At 40.1% G+C, this 20,291-nt stretch overlaps 1 protein-coding gene across 4 annotated transcripts in view; it reads left to right on the top strand.

Moving 5' to 3' along the window:
* Positions 1–20,291, top strand: part of COL19A1 (collagen type XIX alpha 1 chain) — a 553,058-nt gene that overhangs the window by 509,973 nt on the left and 22,794 nt on the right. For 3 of the 4 annotated variants that reach the window (XM_072142184.1, XM_072142183.1, XM_072142182.1), the window contains 2 exons: positions 47–113; positions 10,031–10,162. In XM_072142184.1, the coding sequence (XP_071998285.1) occupies positions 47–113; positions 10,031–10,162 (199 nt within the window). Of the gene's footprint in view, positions 1–46; positions 114–10,030; positions 10,163–11,360; positions 12,283–20,291 lie in introns of those variants that run through there. The other variant, XM_072142186.1, reaches the window with a different exon arrangement.

Genomic DNA, 20,291 nt, shown 5'->3' with positions numbered 1-20,291 from the left:
TTTTCTTTTGCAATTATGCAAATAACCACAATAACTTTCTCCACAGACAGGAGATATTTCATTTGAAGAAATGAAAAAATATATTAGAACTGAAGTTTTAAGAATATTTGAAGGTAAGAAAGAGCTCATGTAAGCAAAGAATAACTATTCTGAGCTACCTATCATTACATCCTTTATTCATGCAGTCTCTGTATGCTGCCATTAGTTAGGCTATTCCTCACATACGTCCTGAGTTATTATATACCATACTGTGTTAGTTTTACTCTGTAAGCGGTTTTATCAATTGTTACATAAAATAAGTCTGAATTTCCCCAATCTTTCAGATTTCTAAGAAACTATTTAACTGTATTCACAGTAGCATATTAGCCTATATGTAGTGTATGACATGTATTTAACCTACAATTCCTACCATTTATGCATTATATGTATGTAATTTTATGACAATTATTTCTACATCAATTCAATTAAATATGCATTAATAATGTAAGATATAAATGATAACCAACACTTATTTTAAAATCCTCATAGCTGCAAACCAGGCCTGTATTTCTCTTGATATTCACACTTCATCACCTAATAAATCAGCAGATGTTAGTTCATAAACCAAAAATCAATCTATATATCTAAAAATGTCAGTTTAAATGGATTGTCCAGTTTCAGCAAATATTTGATATCTATATTTGTATATTTGTATATTTTATACAATTTTCCAATATACCTTTTGTATCACTTCCTTGTGGTTTTCTAGATCTCTGCTTTCTGTCCTTCTATACAAAGCTTCTATGTTTACTTCCAGTGGATAGAAATCTCTCCATGGTCATGTGATGGACGTAGGTGTTAGCTCTGATTACTTTCTGTGATGATAACAAGCTGTGCACCTTTGTGACATCACATGACCAGGGACAGATTTCTATCCACTGGAAGTAAACATAAAAGCTTTCTATAGAAGGACAGCAAGCAGAGATCTAGAAAACTGTGAGGAATTGATTCAGTATATTGAAAAGTTGTATATTGTATAACTTTTGCTTACACAATTATTTGCTGAAAGTGGACATCACTCTTAAATTAATCTCATTAAACTAGCTGAGAAAGATATATAATCACAAGACATATAGAGCTTCTCATTATAGACCCAAAAAGCAAGACAGTAATCCCAAAACACTTTTTGGTTATATCAGAACTACCTCAAAGATAAAATAAAGCCAATAGACTCCAAAGAACAAAATGATCTGCTCATTCCCCACATTCAAAAACCAATGAACAAGTTTGGTATGAACTGGAAGGAAATGTGAAAGCAAACAAAACTACAAATGTAGCACGTGTGTGGGAATTTCTGTGCATAATGCTGCTTTGACTTGTAGATGACTTGGGAAGTGGCACACTGTCTTTAATGTTCTGTCTTTTTTATTTTCTCCAAAATTAATCATATCTCAGGGGGTAAAAAACACAGCGATAAGTGCACCTATTTCTAACCAGAGCAGGCCCAGAAATAGAAAAATTTCTGCGTAAATCAGCAACCTTAAATTTATGCATGTAGTGAAGCATGTATGGTTTCATAATCTTACCCAAATCCCTTATATCTACAATAGATAAATGCCAGAGTATGCCATGTAGAAATAAATAAATATATAGCCAGTTCATTTTGCTCTACATTTAATTGAGTAACCTGAGAAATTATTGGTTGATGCATGTTATAACCTATTTTTAAAAGCTAAAAGCACGTCTTTAGCTAAATACAATTTCTTGCATCATTGTGCATATAATCATTTAATATCAAAACTGGGTTGTTGCCGCTCAAAGCATCCATTCGTGTTGCCCTGCAGGATTTTATATTCCAAATTTGAATAAAAATGAAGTGGAAATAATTTGTCTTTTGTACGAGATGCTGTAGTGGTACAATCAATTACTGTGTGTGGTCAAAGCATTGGGCTACAAAGGGGTTTTAAAAGCCTCCGATTGCAGCTCATTTGTGTAGTCTGTGAAACCCATAGCTTAGTACAACTAATTGACAACTCTGATAGCACATTAAAGAAATAACTCAATAATGCAGAGCCAAGTGCTAAACAGTTATCTCTAAAAGCATTTTAATAGCAGGTAATTACTGCTTCAGGCATTGATTTAATGAATGTTGCTCAAAACCAGTTTTGAGTAAATTAACAGAAATCAATTGCTCTTATACCTTACTGTAGTCAGCCAACAAACTAAATATAAAAATGACGGACTTGTAATGTCATTCTTGTCATATGTTTAAAGGGAAGAGATCTTTGTACTGATCACTCATTTATTTTTCCTGGTAGATCCCCTGTCAATAGTTTTCTTATAGACCTCTATTGACAATCTATCCTTTTTTTATTTAAACATATTATAATCACCAGCTTTTAATTGTTATCATAAGAATTTTACTGCTGCTATATCATTGTACAGGAGTGATGAATTATTAGAGATTAAAATGTACCTAACCTTTCAATAAACTCCATAAATCAGTATTATATTTACCCATTTTTACATGCTTTTGCTCAAGTATTGTAAGTTCCTAGTTGTATGTACATGCAGGTGCACACCTGAGTAGTCTGATAGATTCATACCTAATCTACCCACCAATAAATAGATTATCTTATCTGTAAAAATTCATTCACTTCAGGTAAATGCTGTCAATCACCCAGGAGTGAGGGAAAATTTTAAAAGATTGTTTAAAAAAAACTTACAAGAAAAGAGTTTTGTATGAAAAGTTTTTGTATGAAAGGACTAGGTGGAGTTAGATTACAATTTCTTGGAAAAATGGAAAAACTTTGTTTTGAAGCAGAAAGCTTCTGCAATTTAATCTTGTATTCTTCACACATTTCTCACATTTCTACTTTCTGTACAGCTTAAACAGGTTCTCCAGTTGCAAAAAGTTAGCCGCTGACCACAGGATAGGGGCTAACTTGCTGATTGGTAGGTGTCTCAGTGATGGGACCCCATTCATTATGAAAACAGGGTTGTACCCCTGATGAACAGAGCAGCCAGTCACACATGCGCTACTCCACTATCTCCGTCAGCACCATAGAGATGGATAGAGCAGATGAGTGACTGGCTGCTTTGTTCATATGAGGTACAGTGGACCCCATTCTCATTATCCGTGGGAGTCCCATCACTGATACCCCCACCTACCAGCAAGTTAGCCCCTATCCATAGGGTGGATAGGGGCTACTTTGTTGTTACTGGAGAACCCCATTAACTTAATAAACAATAACTTACCTAAATGACAATGCACATACAAACATTGTTGATCGTAGCATTTAACCATTGAATACATGTATGATTTCTGAATAAAGCCATCTTTTTGGATAATGTTGATTGCCCTAGGTCAATTTGCAATTAGATTTTTTACATTACCCTGACAACTCTATAGGATATTCTTGGACAGATGAGCTTAAGTTCTGTACAACGTCAACCAAACAATTATAATGTAATTCTTATGCCAATAACTAATGATTCCAATGTAACTTCTATGTACAAGAGTATCTGACACAAGGTATAGAATATAGGTGTGAGTACATCAGACTTATGTGGGATAGAATTAAGAATATAATATCTTCTGACCTTAAAGTCTCAAACACATATTGTCAGGGTTCTTGGTCTGTGGACCCTCTGGACCACCCTAGGAGATGGTACTAGCCAACACCTGAGACCGAGGTCTAAATGGCACCTGGTCTTCACCAGAGCCTGTGGCAAAGCAGGATGGTCTTGCTGCGTTGGGGTGCCACCATGTTGTTTCACAGGTGCAACTAGCCCACGGTGGCAGCCAAGGTAGTAATGCAGGACACAGTCTGAGCCTGGGGTGACAGCAGGAGAACAGCACTGGAAGGAACACTGGAACTCATGGCAGGCACATGGAACAGGAATGCAGGAACAGACTGGAACATGGGAACAGGAACACAGGAGCAGGATCACGGGAACCCAGAGCAGTTCCTGGAACACAGGAACGGAACACTCAGGAGCACAAGAACACTGGAATGCAGGAGGGCTTTCACACACAGGGAATAGCTTGAAGATCCGACGGGGAATGCCACTGGATTATATAGCAAACCCAGAAGTGACCAGCGGCAATCACCTGTGCGCAGGCCTTTTAAATCTATGCGCGTGCACCCAAGGGAGCGTAGACGCCTGCGGGGCCTAGATCAGGCAAGAGCGGGAGCGTGGAGAGGTACGTTCAGAGCTGGGGCAGCGCCACGGAGAGGGACACGGGTGTGCCGTGCACCCATGACAGTACCCAGCCCCCCCCCCCTTCCGGCCTCCCCCTCTTCTTTTTGGTTCTACAGGAGAGTATGATCCAAAATGTTCTACTCGGGCTTCCAGGATCTCTCCTGAGGCCCGAACCCCTTCCAGTCTACTAGGAAGAACCACTTACCCCTCACAGTCTTCATGTCCAGGACCTCCTTAACTACATAGACAACAGGAGAGTCAGCCTCAGGAGCAGGAGGAGGAGATTGCTGAGATAAGCGGTTCAAGGTGACTAGCTGGAGGAGGGAGACATGGAGGGAGTTCAGGATGCGCATTGATGGAGGCGGAGCTGGTAAGCCACTTGATTGATGCGCTTGATTACCTCAAAGGGACCAAAGAACCAGGGACCAAGTTTTCTAGCTGGGTATCTCCAGCCGGACGTATCTGGAGGGTAACCACACTTTGTCACCTGGATAGAAGACAGGAGGAGCTTGAGGTTTCTTATCAGCCTGGGTCTTGGTGCGGTCTGTTCCTCTGAAGTGAGACTGGCGGATCTGGTCCCAAATTGATTTGAGGTCCTGCATTAGATCCTCTACCGCAGGGACATCAGAAGGAGTAGCCAGCGGAAGAGGAGGACAAGGGATTCGTCCGAAGAACACAAAGAACGGAGCTGAGCCGGAAGACCCAGAGTCGGGGGAATTGTAGGAGAACTCAGCCCATGGTAGCAGATAAGCCCAGTTATCTTGATGGGCAGAGACAAAGTGGCGGAGGTAACAGCCCAAAGTCTGCCTATCACCCTACTTGACCATTCAACTGAGGGTGATAGGCAAAAGTTGACTTGCAGCTGGTTACACAGGGAACGCCAGAATTTGTACACAAATTGGACACCTTGGTCGGGCACGATGTGTAGTGGAAGACCATGCAGCCGGAAGATATGTCTGAAGAATAACCTAGCAAGCTATGGAGAAGACAGTAGACCTGGAAGGGGAACAAAATGGGACATCTTGGAAAACCGGTCAGTCACCACCAAGATGACAGTATTGCCAAAGGAGACAGGCAGATCAGTGATAAAGTCCATTGCCACGTGAGACCACGGGCGATTGGGTATTGGCAACGGAAGTAGCAGTCCAGCCGGTTTGAGACTAGAGGAGCAGGATCCCACAAACTACCAAACATCTTTGAACAGGTCTGGCCACCAGTAATAGCGGAAGATGAGGGCCACGGAACGTTGCACCCCTGGGTGGCCAGCCATAAATGGAAAATGTCCCCAAGACAGAATCCTTTTCCGGAGAGCTGGTCTAACATACGTCTTGCCAGGAGGTAGCTGCCGAAGATCCACCGGAGCTGCAACAGCAAGCTGGTCAGGAGATATGATGTGCCGAGGAGCTGGTTCTTCTCCATCAATATCCAACAGATGGGACAGTGCATCAGCCTTGACATTTTTGTCTGCAGGACAGAAATAAATCAGCAGGTTGAAGTGAGAGAAAAACAATTACCAACGGGCTTGCCTGGTATTCAGGCGCTGGGCTGTCTGGAGGTACAGTAAGTTCTTGTGGTCTCTATTCACACAAACAGGATGGAGAGCTCCTTCCACTAGAAACCACCATTCTTCCAGAGCAAGTTTGATGGCTAACAGTTCTCTGTCACGAATTGAATAATTTCTCGAAAAAGTCTTTGAAAAGAAGCCCCAAAAGAGAGTTCAGCCTTTAGGCCCTTTCTGGGTGAGCACCGTTTCAGCTGCTACGGAGGATGCATCCACCTCAAGGTGAAAGGGTTTATTCATGTCAGGCCTAGTGAGCATGGGAGCTGAGGCAAAAGCAGATTTCAAACTGGAGAAGGCCTCTTCAGCTGCAGGAGACCAGGCACGTGGATTGGCACCTTTCTTGCCGCGATGGGAGAGAAATGAGAAATGAGGAATAAACTGCCAATAATAGTTTGCAAAACCCAGGAACCTCAGTATGGCACGTAGACCTTTTGGGTGTGGCCACTGTAGAACTGCAGACAGCTTCGCAGGATCCATCTGACCTCTGTCAGAAATTATGTAGCCGAGGAAAGGAAGGCTGCGTTTGTGAAACTGACATTTTTCCAGTTTGGCGTAGAGACGGTTGGCATGGAGTCGGCTAAGAACTTGATGTACATGTGCCTGGTGGGACTCAGGGTCTGGAGAATACACTAAGATGTCATCTAGGTAGACCACAACACAAGTATAGAGAAGGTCTCGGAAAATGTCATGAACAAACTCCTGAAAAACAGCAGGGGCATTACACAGTCCATCTTCCATCTTCCACTCGTCACCTGTGAATGAGATTATAAGCATCAGGAGATCCAACTTGGAGAATACCCTGGAACCGTGCAGGCGATCAAAGAGTTCTGTAATAAACGGCAGGGGGTAGCAGTTTTTAACCGTGACCTTGTTCAGCCCGTCAATGCAGGGACGTAAAGAGCCCTCCTTCTTGGTGACAAAGAAGTAAACCTGCGCCAGCTGGAGTGGAGGACTTGCGTATGAAACCCCTTTGAAGGCTCTCTTTGATGTACTCAGACATGGCAGCTGTCTCAGGAACAGAAAGAGGATAAACACGGCCTCTGGGAGGAGAGGCACCTGATAGGAGATCCACAGGGCAATCATAGGAACGATGCAATGGCAAAGTCTCTGCTTTTTTTTTGGATAAAACATCCGCAAAGTCCCGGAAACAAGCTGGCAGACCCTCCAGAGACTTAAGAGACACCGAAGAAGCCAGGACCGGAAGTGGTGCCGCCATGCAACAAGAGTGGCATTCAGGGCCCCAACGCAGGATCTCACCAGTTCTCCAATTATGGACCGGAGCATGGAGTTGCAGCCATTGAAGACCCAGGAGTAGAGATTATCTGAATGACCAGGGTGATGAGACCACCCAGAGTAGCCGGCAGGTCACGGGCGGGGAGTGCCCCTTTGACCCATGAAGAAAGTCCCTTTTTAAAGGTTGTTGATGAGGCTGTGTTATTCCAGGAGAGGTCAGAAGCTAGGGTGCAGAACTTGATAGCGTATTCGCCCACAGATGAGTCTCCTTGGCGCAGGTTCAGCAGCACTGTTTCATCTGAGGAGGCTTGTACGGGTTCCTCAAACACAGAGTGGAATGCAGCCAGAAAGGTATTAAGGGTAGTCATGATTGTATCGTTTCTGTCCCATGGAGGGATAGCCCAGGCTAGGCCTTTCCCGGAAAGAAGGCTGCTGATGAATGCCACCTGGGATCGTTCAGTGACAAACTGAGATGTCATCAGCAGTATATTCAGAGAGCACTGTGTAATGAAGCCCCTGCACAGTTTGGGGTCGCCATCATATTTATCAGGCATAGAAAGTCTGAGCCTTGGTTCTGCTGGCGGTGGACAAGCTGGGATGACTGGAGAAATCGCAGGAGTGGTCACGGGAACTGCCACAGGAGTAGTCACAGGAGCCTGATGCTGGTGCTGGGAGTCAAGCAGCTGTTGTAGCATGGCAGCAACTTGACCTAGTAGTTCTCATTGAAAAGCAATCTTTTGAGACTGTCGGGGGACAACGTAACCGAGTGGCTCCTTGGTGCGGTCCATGGCCGGATCTAACAGTCAGGGTTCTGGGTCTGTGGACCCTCTGGACCTAGCCGACACCTGGGACCGGAGTCTAAGTGACACCTGGTCTTCACCAGAGTGCCACCAGGTCATTCCACAGGTGTGACTAGCCCGCGGTGGCAGCCAAGGTAGTAATGCAGGACACAGTCCGGGCCTGGGGAGACAGCGGGAGAACAGCGCTGGAAGAAACACTGGAACTCACGGCAGGAACACAGGAGCAGGCACACAGAACAGAAATGCAAAAACAGACTGGAACACAGGAACAGGAACACAGGAGCAGGATCACAAAGGAGCACAGGAACACCGGAACGCAGGAGGACTTTCACTTCACAGGGAATAGCTTGAAGATCCGGCGGGGAATGATGGAAGCCACCGGATTATATAGCAAGCCCGGAAGAGACCAGCACCAATCACCTGTGCGCTGGCCCTTTAAGTCTCCGAGTGCCGGTGAACATGCACCCTAGCGAGGAAGTGCTCGGGCCCCAGGCCGGATGGGAGTGTGGAGAGGTAAGTTTGGAGCTGGGTCAGCACCACGGAGAGGGGCACTGGTGTGCCCGCGAACCGTGACACATATACAACCATATACAAAGATTGTATAAAGGTACAGTATCTCAATGTAGCACATTACAGCGGTGATCAGGGTTGTAAATGGACCTCAATTTTTTTTCAGTCGTTTTTATTCATATTTTTCCAATAAAACATACATGACACAAATATCATTTTTTTTCTTGATTAACATGGTAAAAAACCTCTTATTTTCTCATTTTAATGTAGCTGGTTAGATGTTTAGGTTTCGAAGGCTATAACTTCTGTTTCTTTTTGAATTCCATGAATGAATTGAATCTGTATTTTTAGCGCAGAATCATAGCACATGTGACAAGTTCACTGTTTTGCTCTACTACACATTCTAATTTCATGTTTAAAATGGCATGGTCATTGAAGTCGTTGAGTGATTAAAATAATTATAATTTTTGTTGTCACAAAACATTTGATTTATCTCTTACAAGAACCAAGAGAGCTTTTTATCTTGACAAACCAATGAAGTGCAACAATCGTAGTGTAACATGGAAACATTTGCAAATACACAAGTCATACATTTAAGAAAAATGGTAACCTGCATTCAACTAAAGCCTAATGCTTAATTTCTACACAAATTGTTCCATATATATATATATATATATATATATATATTCTATAGTCAAGCACCTTTAAATTTGGAAGTTTCCACTAAAAAAATAAAATAGAAAAAGAAGGGTCTCAATAAAGTATTATCTTTTTGATGGACTTTTTATGCATATTTTCCTTCCCTATCTACACAACATGGACTACTTGATTAGCTGTCACTGAGAAGGCCATATGTTCTGAATGTGATATTGTATCTCATCACTTTCCATATAGCTAATTCCATGAAGAGATAAGTGTTTGTGGAATTACTTATTAAAATCATAACTGAGTTTAAGGAAACGATCCTTAGAGAGAGAAATTTTTACCCAAGCATTAATTATTGATGCTGTTGCTGCTGCATACATAATCTACCAGCACCTTGAAACATATGGGGAGAGGCACTGTACTTCATTTTTCATAAAGCTCCCATGTCTTTTCTCTAGCGCTGGCTGTCTACTTAGATTATGTGTATATCAGGTTAATTAATATTATTGATTATTTATATAATGATAACCTATTTTTAAGCTGTCGACAATCAGGGAATACAAAGTACTACACATACTGATAGCAGACAGTTTCTGCACAAAGCTAATAGAATCTTCTCGAAATGTGGATAGGAAGTCTGCTCTCTAGAATATCAACGAATATTTTTTTATTAAATGTATAAAGTTGTAATCATTTAGAGTACAACAAGTTGGGCTAAGGCTAAATTGCAGACAACTCACCATTTCCATCAACAAGCTATAAAGAAAGAGTTGTTACAAAAAGTTGTAATTTAATTTTGGATGCATTGTAGAATTCAATAACCCAGTCCCACAGAGTGAAGCCTTCATTGTTATCTTTATCTTTGGTAATTTTTATAGTTTTACTTACATATTGCTTTACTGGGTCAGTAGTCGTCTATTATATTGAAATTTCAGATTCGTACAATGGACAAATTGTATGTAGATTATGAAATAGATTAAGGAATTTACTGAATAAAAAACTATTTTAATGACTTTTTTCACTGAACAAGCTGTGACTTTCTGTGAAGAACCCCTTTTAATGCTTCTATTAAACATTTTACACTTAATTCCTTCAGAGAAAATGAGTGATTTCCTCTCTCAACTGAAAACACCAGCTGCTTTACTCGCTGCTCAAGGAAAACCAGGTCCACCAGGAAAAGATGGGCTTCCGGGACCACCTGGAGATCCTGGTCCTCCTGGTCCTCAAGGTAAACAGAATAATGCGAGTCATAATTCAAAAATATCTCTCTGTGGATCTAAGGCTTAACTACGGAAAAGGACTTTATATTTTCTACATTGCTGCTTATATTATACATTGTATATTATACATACAAGGCACTTATACATTGCAGTATTTCAGAAGGTGCAATGTCTAACCAATGTAGTCCAGACATACAACTGCCAAGGTTTCCTGCACTGTTTATTCTTGTGTTTATATGCACACATTTCTATGGGACTTTTTTCCTGGATGGAATGCATCAAGCAAAATGACACAGTATATACTGTATATAGTTTTTAAATTTATAATGCTTTGAAAAATATGAAATTTTATGCTTAATTTTGTCCTTAGAGAAACAATGAATGACTTTATACAACATGTAGACATATATGAGATCCTCATTACTGATATAATAAAACAACTGATACAGCACTAAGTATGAGTCACACATCTTAAACAACTCTAGAAAACTTTGCATCAAACTCTAAAATGACTCATTTCCATTTAAAAGGAAGACAGCACTAACAATAGATCTAACAACAGTTTGTTATTCATCTGAAAATTAGACATTTTTGACCTTGGCTTTTGTTTCTAGCTACATTGTATTTGTGCATTACCATGCTAAGTACTAATATTTCAATATGTGTATGCTAAGTCATATGCTTTTGAATAATTAACAAAGTAAGAATATGATATGCAGATACTTAATTGACATTAACACAAAGCTTTTCTACTGACAAAAAAGCTTATCCAAAATTAATGAGAAAATCTAGGACATGGAAATAAATGGTGAACAAACATTATTCTGTTTAAAGTATTCAACTTTGTTCAAGAGGTGCACGGAAGGTGTTTCAATAATTTTTAGACTGCAATTTATACTATAATTTGCCTACATCCCTCTTGCATCCTAACGTGTGTGATACAGGACTGTCATGTACGTGTTATATACAGTACATGGCTATGATGAATTTTTATCATAGGATTGCCCATAGCAACAAGATTGCTGTTTTCATTTTCCAAGGGTTTGGTGGGAACAGCAATCTGATTACTTGCTATAGACAACTCCATTTTTGCCCATAGTTATGGAGTGATTTAGAATGTGTTTAGCTGGTTTGATGAACATGAGAATGCCAGTCTTTTGGTAGTTTCTTGATAGGTGGTTCCTATCTATTATTTTTTTCCGGTAGTTTGGTCTTCTGTGGAATCAGAATAAGACTGGAATGAAGACACCGCAAAGGTTCCTAGAAGACGTATGGAGTCTTACTTGGGAAAGAAACAAAAAAAAAATGCAAAAAACACAATTACAATGTTTAAAAGAAATCTACTGATATGAAAATGAAAAAGATCATGTAAACAACTATGGGCTGAAAGCTTATTATTAGACATGTTCTGGACAATAGTTGTGTTAATTTTTTAACAAGGTGTTTACTCAATAATGTTACTGTGAATTAAATTATGTACTGTATGAGCATCATGTGATTAATGTTTCTAACAATGAATGGTTAATGTCAAAGTAAGGATTCTTGGAGTCTTCTAAAGATAATACACATTAATTATCTGTTGGTGAAATGTTGGATTGTCTGTTAGGCTGACAACTATTTCTCCTGCCCACACCATACACATACATTCTTTGTTCAGCAGTGTATGGGAAGGATGGAGTAAGTCACTTGGAAGGATGGAGTGGTCCCACTGAAATGGGCAAGATAGGTCCACTTTAGTATGTATTTGCCCACCTTTTAGGGGTTGTCTGCGATAAATACATTTTGGCAAGCAGCAGAGGAAACTAGAAAAATAAAAAAATTAAAACTTGCCTAAACCTAACACCAGTAAAGTTTGTGATGTGTTGAAGTACAGATGCAGCTGTTTAACATGACTTATCACAGAATATGTCTGGTTAAAGATTAATCAAACTATTCATATATTTATAACGTATTAGGACCTTCCACAAGCATGAAACATGCATACACCATTAGTTCATGTTATCCAGTGCTACCTGTGTACAAGCCCAAGTTCAGTTCTGCTGATGCTCAAATGTATTGATCTCCTTAGAAAACTTTTAAGATCCAGAACTTAGTTGATAGTATTTGACAGAATTCTCTTTTGCATAAACGTGTGTGTGTGTTTTTATTATTTCTATTGTTTGCATATATTAATATAATTTCTTTATACTTGTTTACAAATCCCGTGAATGTGTATTTTTTTAAAGGTTAATTACACAATTCTCTTAAGAAGAGACAACATATTGTACAGTATATTACGGACCCAAACTTCCCGTACGAACCAGACATATTGCCGGATTGGCTGTAGAACAGCCAATGTGTCAAATTAATGCCCCTAGTTACCAGCCAGCCCCTGGCCAATTAACGCCATAGCTAGGGGTGTTAATATGCTGTATCGGCTGTGTGGCAGCCAACCTGGAAATATGTTCTGGTTGTGCGGGACTCACCAAAATCCTGACACTGACATGGGAAGATAACCAATTCTATTGGAAGTAAAAGTTTTAAAAAATATTAATCTGCACTTACCAAAGGTTCCTTCTAATGTGATGTTATCTGTTAATGCAGTGTTTTGTGCATCACTTTTAGTACTGTATTCTTTTATGATTTGGCTGGATGCTTAAAAGCAAGCAATGTTATGTAGTTTCCATAGAAAACTCAACTCAACACTAGTTGAGATGAAGAGACAAATGGAATTTAGGCATACCAATAATAAAAAAAAACATTCTTGTTAGGAGATAGTGTGCTATATGCTGCTAAATGATTTATCTTACTCCCTCTAAATCATTCATTATCTTGTTACAAAGTGGATTATGATGACCATTATAGTTACATTATAATCATTATAACGAAGTTGAAGATCTTTAAAAAAAACATAATTAATGGACATTTCCACCTTAACAAAACATCATTATTAGTAAACTAAAGCTTTTTTTGTAGTTACATTTACTCTTAGTAGTTACAAGTAATCTTCAAGCATGGAGGTCTACTTTAAGTCTCTATATACACTTAGATGGACCATGGTAATAACCTACTTCTTAAAGGTTTTTTTAACCCTACATAGTTTATTCACTAAGCTAAGGCACTGATAATGTTGTGTGGTCATTATTTCTTGTATAGTCAAAGGCTGTCATCACTATGCCATGATGATTCTTGGCTAGTATAGATCACTGTACTCTTGCCCCGGTTGATCCTAAAAACATGGCGGGCTATACTTTAAAATCAATAATAGGAATAGGAAAGATGTTGTATCTTGACAGGTACTAATATTATAACAACATCTCTGCATTATGTTAGAATAAAGACTTCATATTACCAATGTGTCAAGACTGTGGGGATACCTGATGACTGTATATGAAGGGATTTTCTATGTGCTACTATATACCACAGCTACTATCCCTAAGACAAGTCATCAATATCAGATTGGCGAGATTCAAAGCCAGGCAGCCCTCAGATTAGCTTCACAGAAAGTGGAACAGGAAGCAGGCAGCCCCTTTTTCATTGCAGTGGCTGGATTGACCCACTGCAGCTTAGCATCCATTGATATTCATGTGAGATGATCTATAATAACCTGATTTGACTGCTACATTGAGAAAAATCTGCCTGCTTCTTCTTCCAATCTTTATTTATCATCTGCTGAAAATAGCTGAATTGGGTAAGTGCTAGATGATGATTCCCCACCAATTTGATACCGATAGACTATTCTAAGACTATTCTATGAGCTTGGAACCCCCCTTAAATTAGGTTTTACCATAGTTGCCACTGCATTTGTAGTTATGTACCTTCCCAGTTTAATTTTGCTTACTGAGCTCTCATTGAATTCACCAAAATGTGGAAACTAAACTCTAATTGCTACTTTCTACTACAATTCTGATAGTATTAGTTTGAATACACATTATTAAATGAATAACTAAGTAATAACAAATTTCCGCTAATTTCACATTCATCATTAATTCAGGATCAGGTGCTTATGTTTACATGTACATGTACTATTGAATAGTACCCTTGTAGAGATACCGTTTTACCTTCTAGCTAAGAATGTAGGAATTTGGTGCTTTGTATTGAAGACCTTTTCATATGTGATCATTTTTTTCATTCCTTTAAAAATACAGAAAAATAAAAATAGAAAATGAAAGAGGTTCATAACCCATTTATTAAAATAAATGTGTGCTGTGCATCTCATCTTAATTATTACAATGAGTGACCCAGGCATGGCTATTCTAAAGTTACTGCACATAAATGATGGGATTGGATTAGACACTGGCTATGATGATGTGTAGTGTAGTTACATGATTTAAGAAGGCAGCTCCTATATATGTCCATGTGTTATATTACAATTAGGATTTCCAATTTAAATACTTTTGAGAAACACATAGTTAAATACTGGTAACATCCAAATTTTAATATCAAGCTATACCTAGTAGAAGGTTTAACCATCTCTATATAGACTTTGTAGTTAGCAGGATGGAAAAACCTGCTGCTATGTTTAGTATAAAATTGCTGCTATGTTGCTATGTTTAGTATAAAATTGCATTAAACCATTAGCTCTTCTAGTGATTGCACATTAAAGAGCCTAAACCATTATACTGAGCTTAAAGCATGCCCTGGGGAATGTGCTGAACATTTTTCCAATATACTTCATTAATAAATTCTGCTTAGATTGTAAAAAAAAAAGGATGCTACATGTGTCCCCGGCCCACATGTAGGATGGAATGGTGGAGGGATGAGTGCAAAAATATTTTATGTTAAAGGTTTTACCGCCACACGTAGGTCAAAGGTCATTGACACGACTTAATTAAAAGGGTATTCTCATCTGGGGTTTTAAATTTAATTTAATTCATTTGCCATATGTTAACTTTTCTTTAATTGGATGTTATTAAAAAAAATGTTCTTGTATGATGATAATTTCTCATTAATATAGCCATGTTGCCCTGCCAAACCACCTGGATTCAGCGATCATTACCAAAGACGGCTGTCAGACCTGCAGTATCTTGCAGACATTTCATATACAAAATACTTTTGTTTCTTTGTGCAATTCCTCCAACAGAGGTGGTTGTATCCAAGGACACAGTCTTGTTTCTTAGGGACCATGTGACTACATTAATGAGAAATTATCTACATGTACATTTTTTTAATAACATTAATTTAAGAAATGTTTATGGAACATTAATGAAACTAAATGTGAATGCCCAGACGAGAATACCCCTTTAAATAATGAAAATGTTCAAAACATCCCCCTACATACACACTATCAATAATAATCTAAAATGAAGGTTGCTCATTTAACTGAAGTTTTGGTTGGTGCCCACTGAGTGAGAGGCTGAGTCCTGCTACTATGGGGGGTTTTGTATTGAAATTGTATTCAAGCATTTGTTCTTCCAAAGGATGTTACTAAACTTTAGGGGAATTTATCACTTTTTGGGTTTGTTGAGTGCTTTCTTGCACTTGGCTTGTGTCAACGTATGCATGTAGAGAGTGTGAATAGTGACTTTTTCCCCCAAAAGTTGTACATTTTACCACAAAAATGCACCAAAAACATTGTTAATATCCCCTGCTTGCGAGATTTAATTTGCAACATTATAGGCCCAAAGACCAGTGATTACTGTAACAAGTAATGAGGGGGAGTACACTTTGCTTAGATCAGTCAGGAAAAAACAACAAAAACGAACCAAACACAGTGATAAATCTTTATTGGTTCTATGGTTTCTAATGTATTTAGTGGCCACTTACCTGCTCTTCTCTTTCCCTCATCAGCCTGTGCCAGGTTGAGCACATAAGGAAGAGGTATAACCTTTTTGATCTTGTGAAATAAGTTCAACTTAGTTTCATGATTGAAAGCCACATATTCAGTAAATTACTGCACATAATAACAGAAAGATATGTGGTTGGGATTGTAGATATACTGTAAAACCAAACAGGAATCATACAAAATTTTTAATTAAAAATGCAAATTTTGTCAGACATGATTGTAAGCCCAGGGAACTTCACAATTTAAGAAGGTTGTTCAACATCTATAGAATTGCCAAAATAAAGTAAAAATGTACTGCAAACCAAATAAAACACAATTCATTTTGTACCTGAAATAAATTAGCAGATGGTGGTCACTATTGAGGCATTTTAACCGGTGCACCTGTTTGTAACTTATGGTTTCCATAGATAGTGACATACAGGTGATCAAATAATTATGTTGAGCTTCTACCACCACCTATCCCTCCCTGGTCTTGAAAGGTTTATTCATTGTAGACTTTAAGAAGTGATCTGTTACATGTTGTAATATACCAACAATATGCACCTTATCAATGGAGAGATTAGGAGAGCATGGAACTAAGGCCCAGTTCACATCTCCTCTAGGTTTTTAAGTTATTTACACACACCTACACCCAGTCCAGGTTCAAGTCTTTCTGGAAACTATATAATGGTAAGATATAATGGAAATTCTAACAATTCTAAATTTGTTTATAATTTCAAGAAAAAATCGATTTACAGTGATTCGTGGGAACAAATTTTGGGAAGAAGAAAGGAACATGGTTGTACTGTTCCTCACTGTGTGGGGGTAGTGTTCCTCACTGAATGGCTGTATTCCTCACTGTATGGCTGTATTCTTCACTGTATGGAAGTAGAGGGGGTAGTGTTCCTCAATGTATGGGGGTAGTGTCCCTCACTGTATGGCTGTATTCTTCACTGTATGGAGGTAGTGTCCCTCACTGTATGGGGGTAGTGTCCCTCACTGTATGGCGGTAGTGTTCCTCACTGTATGGGGGTAGTGTTCCTCACTGTATGGGGGCAGTGTCCCTCGCTGTATGGGGGTAGTGTCCCTCACTGTATGGGGGTAGTGTTCCTCACTGTATGGGGGTAGTATTCATCACTGTATGGCGGTAGTATTCCTCACTGTATGTGGGTAGTATTCCTCACTGTATGGCGATAGTGTCCCTCACTGTATGGGGGTAGTGTCCCTCACTGTATGGGGTTGTGTCCCTCTCTGTATGGGGGTAGTGTCCCTCACTGTATGGGGGTAGTGTTCCTCACTGTATGGCTGTATTCCTTACTTCATGGCGGTAATGTTCCTCACTGTATTGTGGTAGTGTTCCTCACTGTATGGAGGTAGTGTCCCTCACTGTGTGGTGGTAGTGTTCCTCACTGTATGGTGGTAGTATTCCTCACTGTATGGAGGTAGTGTCCCTCACTGTATTGTGGTAGTGTTCCTCACTGTATTGTGGTAGTATCCCTCACTGTGTGGCGGTAGTGTCCCTCACTGTATGGTGGTAGTGTTCCTCACTGTATAGGGGTAGTATTCCTCACTGTATGGGGGTAGTGTTCCTCACTGTATTGTGATAGTGTTCCTCACTGTATGGAGGTAGTGTCCCTCACTGTGTGGCGCTAGTGTTCCTCACTGTATGGTGGTAGTATTCCTCACTGTATGGAGGTAGTGTCCCTCACTGTATTGTGGTAGTGTTCCTCACTGTATGGCGGTAGTGTTCCTCACTGTATGGTGGTAGTATTCCTCACTGTGTGGCGGTAGTGTCCCTCACTGTATGGTGGTAGTATTCCTCACTGTATGGGGGTAGTGTTCCTCACTGTATTGTGGTAGTGTTCCTCACTGTATGGCGGTAGTATCCCTCACTGTGTGGCGGTAGTGTTCCTCACTGTATGGCGGTAGTATCCCTCACTGTGTGGCGGTAGTGTCCCTCACTGTATGGTGGTAGTATTCCTCACTGTATGGGGGTAGTGTTCCTCACTGTATTGTGGTAGTGTTCCTCACTGTATGGCGGTAGTATCCCTCACTGTGTGGCGGTAGTGTCCCTCACTGTATGGTGGTAGTATTCCTCACTGTATGGGGGTAGTGTTCCTCACTGTATTGTGGTAGTGTTCCTCACTGTATGGAGGTAGTGTCCCTCACTGTGTGGCGGTAGTGTTCCTCACTGTATGGTGGTAGTATTCCTCACTGTATGGAGGTAGTGTCCCTCACTGTATTGTGGTAGTGTTCCTCACTGTATGGCGGTAGTATCCCTCACTGTGTGGCGGTAGTGTCCCTCACTGAAAGGTGGTAGTATTCCTCACTGTATGGGGGTAGTGTTCCTCACTGTATTGTGGTAGTGTTCCTCACTGTATGGCGGTAGTATCCCTCACTGTGTGGCGGTAGTGTCCCTCACTGTATGGTGGTAGTATTCCTCACTGTATGGAGGTAGTGTCCCTCACTGTGTGGCGGTAGTGTTCCTCACTGTATGGTGGTACTGTTCCTCACTGTATGGGGGTAGTGTTCCTCAATGTATGGCGGTAGTGTTCCTCACTGTATGGCGGTAGGGATACCAAATATGTATAGGTTTTATAATGTTTTCATACATTTACAAAAATGTAAAACCTCCTGTACAGAAAAATGTATTTTGCCATCTTCTGGTGCTAATAACTTTTTTATACTTTGGTGTACAGAGCTGTGGGTGATGTCAATTTGTGCGACTTTTTATGACATTTTCAATGCTATCACATTAAAGACTGTACAACCTTTTAATCACTTTTTATTGAATTTTTCATAGTTTTCAAAGGATCTAGGGAAAGGGGGGGTGATTAGAATTTTTAGGTTTTTGGAAGTCCAGAGGCTGTCATGTCGATGGATCACCGCTCCCCGAGCGACGATCCTTGGCAAGATGGTGGCGCCCATGCGGTCTGTGCTTGCACTGACAGGGGTTTTACCAGTCAGCCTGCAATATGTAGCAAAGATTTACCGGCTGTGGAGAGGATTCAGCCCGTGAGCTCCATGTACCCACAACCGGCATGTGATGTACGTTATGTCACATGCCATGATTCAATTCGGTTCGAAACTAATCTTCTGTGAAAATTCGCCAAACTGGGTCGATTTGAATTTACCTAAATTCACCCATATCTAATTCCGACACAATTTGAAAGTGAAATCTTGCGCTCAGTGTGAATCAGTCGGATCATCCGACGGTACTCCCCCCAATTTCTGTTGTATGGAAGCCAGAAAACGATCGTGTGTGACACAATTCCAACAGAGACACCTGTCAAATAGCTGTCAAAGCCTTGCAATCCCTGAAAATGGTGCACAGTCCGACGAAAGTGCGATCTGTGACCCTTACTAAATGTTTGTTTAGCAAACTGACAAGACACATGTGTAGAGATAAGGAAATAACCAAAGCTGTGATTCATAGCATCTTTTTTTAATTTTTTAAAAGATTTGAGGCTAGATGCATCACTTTATTTTGTTGTTTTAGCAACATTTCATTTTGTTGGAGTCATTTTGCACCCAAACACCCAACTGGCAGCGTTACAAAAATAACCATGTTTTACTTATTTATTCTATCAATCCAGATATTTTGCTGCGTCTACTAATGATTCATAACTAGCAACTTTTTGATTTAGGTGCAATTTTGGTGCAAAAACACTCCAGCCCGAAGGGGGTGTAGACTGGGAGTTCTTTTGCAGAGCAATGTAGTATCTGTATATCACAGCAGCAGAGCTCAGCCAGTGTTTACACTACCTCTGCCTCTGTTTATAGTTCATGATCTTCTATTTACAAATAATCTGCGAAAGTAGCAGCCCAGAGCAGGATAGAAAAGAAGTGTGTGCGGGACAGACAGTACAGAGAAGTGTCCCCGTGAAGCAGTGTCTGGGGTGGACTGGCCTGAATTACAGGAGAGCAGCAGAAGATAAGAACTGGAGGATCTCCTCCAGGAGATGATAGGAGCCACTGCTGAGGAGGATCACTGGATGCAGCTCAAATCTATATTGCACCAAAAGTAAAGTGCAGCCGCAAAATCACAAGTCTCACAAGTGATAAATGAGAGGCATGAACTCAACTCATCACTGATTGTAGTAGCTTGTGATAATTCAGGTGCCTCATTTAGGCACAAAAACAGAACAAGTGCAGCACAACTGTGATACATATGGCCCTTGGTGTCTGAATCAAATTTGTCCAAACTAATTGCTTCAATTGTCCTAGAAATTGCTAAATAACCCCCTTTAGTCCTCTAAAACTCATATTTTTATTAAAACAAAATAGTTTAGTAACTTTTTTATAAACATTAACATTTTCTACAGTATCTACAAGCCAACTAATAGGTTCACTCATTTATACACATAAGTGTGGGGATCTCCTGATTCTAAACT

Source organism: Engystomops pustulosus, chromosome 3, assembly GCF_040894005.1.
Source record: "Engystomops pustulosus chromosome 3, aEngPut4.maternal, whole genome shotgun sequence".
NCBI lineage: Eukaryota > Metazoa > Chordata > Amphibia > Anura > Leptodactylidae > Engystomops > Engystomops pustulosus.
Note: the sequence above shows the minus strand (reverse complement) of the source record. Positions and strands in the feature narration are given on the sequence as shown.